This window comes from Bison bison, unplaced genomic scaffold (genome assembly GCF_000754665.1).
Source record: "Bison bison bison isolate TAMUID 2011002044 unplaced genomic scaffold, Bison_UMD1.0 scf7180017864270, whole genome shotgun sequence".
In the NCBI taxonomy this organism is placed as follows: domain Eukaryota; kingdom Metazoa; phylum Chordata; class Mammalia; order Artiodactyla; family Bovidae; genus Bison; species Bison bison.
In genome coordinates this window covers 7284928-7287800 of record NW_011494842.1, presented here as the reverse complement: position 1 = coordinate 7287800, position 2873 = coordinate 7284928, and the positions used below count along the sequence as shown (strand labels likewise).

General features: G+C 51.7%; 2 protein-coding genes across 2 annotated transcripts in view; one reads left to right on the top strand and one right to left on the bottom strand.

Moving 5' to 3' along the window:
• The window catches only part of SCUBE3 (signal peptide, CUB domain, EGF-like 3), a 37331-nt gene extending 34462 nt beyond the window's left edge, over positions 1-2869 (bottom strand). Inside the window, exon 1 of the mRNA XM_010848636.1 lies at positions 2728-2869. Coding sequence (XP_010846938.1) covers positions 2728-2812 — 85 coding nt within the window. The 5' untranslated portion in view covers positions 2813-2869. The remainder of the gene's footprint in view (positions 1-2727) is intronic.
• Positions 1-2873, top strand: part of TCP11 (t-complex 11, testis-specific) — a 161242-nt gene that overhangs the window by 44027 nt on the left and 114342 nt on the right. The window lies entirely within an intron of this gene.

Below are 2873 nucleotides of genomic sequence, written 5' to 3'. Positions count from 1 at the left end.
AAAAAAAAAAAAGCAAAGCAAATTAATGCTTTTAAGTTAACAATTATCCTGGTTATCCAGTCTGTCTACTTTAAAATACACAGACAGGCATTTGAAAAACACTCAAAACCATGTACCCTCATGCTCACTCATTCCTAGTCACAGAAGCTTACCCACCCATTCATCCATACCAGCTCTCAAAGACACTAAAACATCTGTATACATGCTTAACAACAAAGTCACAACAGACACATACACCCAACTATGTCACCTGTGGGTAATCGTGGTAAACCTCACACACACGCACGCACACACATTCACCTGTACACTCAGGGCTCCCTTCTGTGTCTCTCCCCTCCTTTCCAGTCCACACCACTTTGGCTCCCCCCCTGGTGAATCTCTCAAGAATAGGGACAGAGGCCCAGATATCCCCAGTGCCATAGTAACTCTTGACAAGATACTTGCCAAGGTTATTTGTATTTTAAAGACCCACTAGAGCTTCGTTTGAAAGCATGTGGCAGTCAAGGCACACCTTCTGGCACTGGTGAGATCTTGGAGGTAGATTTGAGAGCCAGGGATGGCCACAGCTCTGCCTATGGGTAAGGCTGCCCTGCCCGCTCAGTAACTGTCCTTCCTGCAACACTGGTGTGCAGATCTGGGACCAAAGATGTCCCACGAACCCAGCAAACCTGTCATTAGGCAACTCTAGCAGACCAGGTTGACAAATGCCCTGAATAGTAGGGTTAAAGGTGACTGGCTTGGAATCTATGCCCAGCTAGACTCTGGGGTCAGAAGGAAGGAAGATGCCAAGCTAACTGCAGTGCAGACAGAGCAAGCATGGCTAAACGTGAGCTCAGCACTGGGCAACACTAGAGTCTGTAAGTCCCTTGAGGGCAGGGGTCTCCACTCTGGCTGCGTTTCCCACAGCAGCAACAGCAGCAGGATAAAATGAAAGAGCCCTAAAGTACCTCGGAAAGATTCTGAGTCCCTCTGTCCCTGAAGGATAGTTGATCTCCCAGGCTTGAAAGCCTTGGCTTGAGGGCACCTGTCCCTTCTCAGACTCTCCATCTGCCCCAGGAACCCCCTTGAGGATACTGCCTGCTCCCCGTTTTGGCTCCAGTCTCACGAGGCCACTACAGACACTGGCTCCAACTTGAAAGAGGCCCTTATCTTGTCTCTAGATTACTGCATGAAATCTGTTCCTTCCTTCAGACTAAACTCCCTAGCTAATTCCATGTTATGAGTAAGTCAGCATGCACTACAAAAGCCAGCTTTGTTTATGAAAACACAAGCAAATCCACAGTGGAAGAAGGGCTGCTCCCAGGCTGGGGGTGGCAGTGGTAGTGGGCTGTCTGGAACCAGGACTAGGGAAGAGAGGTAGGTTGGGCTTGGAAGGGGTAGGGATGGGGGTCTAGTATTTGACAGCAGAGGGTCTCTCGTGTTTTGTTTCTGTTAAAGAACAGGTTGGAGGAGGAAGAGGGTAGTTGAAGAGGCAGTGCCAGGGGGAAGAGGGTGCACTGATACAGCACCTTCCTTTTAACGGAGCAGGAGTCCATCCAGGACACAGAGCAGCCTAAGAGCCAAGTGCTCAGGCTCCAGGACGCAGCAACCTGACTGCCAGAGACTCAGGCTTCCCCAACTCCCAAGTTCAACTTTCCCTTCTGGCCCAGCCACCTCCACACCCCAGCCCGGCTTCAAGGAGCCCCTAGGACAATAGGCAGAATCATATCCTCCTGGGTGAAGCTCTGCTAGGAGGAATTTTCTTTTTGTCCATATAAATCTCTTCCTGGGTGAGGACTCGAGGGGGAAAGGGTACAGCAGGAGGTCAAGGGGGAGGGGAGGCTGTCCTCAAGAGAACTGGAGCCCACCAGCCTGGTTTCTCCCAGCACAGCCTTGGGACTGATCAGGCAAGGAGCTTGGGGTCAGAGATGGGGGCGGGAGGGCCTCCCTCTCTCTCTCTCCCTAATTCCTAGAGGGATCTGTCAGAGCTTCCCAGCCTGGAATTTTACTTTGTTATTTTAATGCAATTCTGACCTGGATTTAAATGGAATTGGAAACCCGAGGCCCTAATAAATAAATATTATGATAAGAAATGAAAGCCATGCAAGACGAAAAAGATTTCCCCCAAAGAGGCAGAAATGCGACATTCTTGCTGGGAGCCAGAATCACAGAAATTTTCTTCACTTCTTCAGCCCTCTTCCATCCAGAGGGAGACAAGTTGACTTTTTTTTTTTTTTTTTTGTTTTCCATAAAAGATCCTATTTTTCCTTAACATTTTTTTTTTCTGATAAGACAACTATGAAATTTCTAACTTTGAGGAGAATTGGGGGCAAGCGGAAGAAATGTATGGCATGGCTAAAAAAGTTTTCATTCTTTCAGTCTCTCCAGGCCAAAACTTAAGTTTCTGGCAATGTTTGGGAGAAGAGAAGATTCTCTCATACTTTTTGGAGGGCAAGAAGTCTTTGGAAGATGCTGGGGTGGCAGTGAAGTCGGGCAGCATTCGGAGGCGCGTGGTCACTTCTGCCCGGGGCTCCCCAAACTTCTCACTCATCCGTGCTGCCCCTGTCTCCTGTAGCCTTTCGCCCGGGGCGTAGTGCCCAGAGGTCAGGTCCCCCGCCGAGGAGGGTGGGTGTACGGTGCCCGGTCCTGACAGGAGCACGCTTCCCAGCACCTGCCCTGCCCCTCGGAAATCGCGCCCCCGCCCTCGGACCCTGAAGCCCCGGCGGCCGCGCGCCCCTCCTTCCTTACCTTGCACGGCTTTGCTGTGTTGGGCGGCGCGGGCGTGGACCAGCAGGACAAGCAGGCAGAGCCCGGGCACGCGCCCCGAGCCCATGGCTGGAGCTACGGGCGGCCGGGGCCGGTCTCGGAGCCTAGGGAGGGCGGAAGCGGGCCGG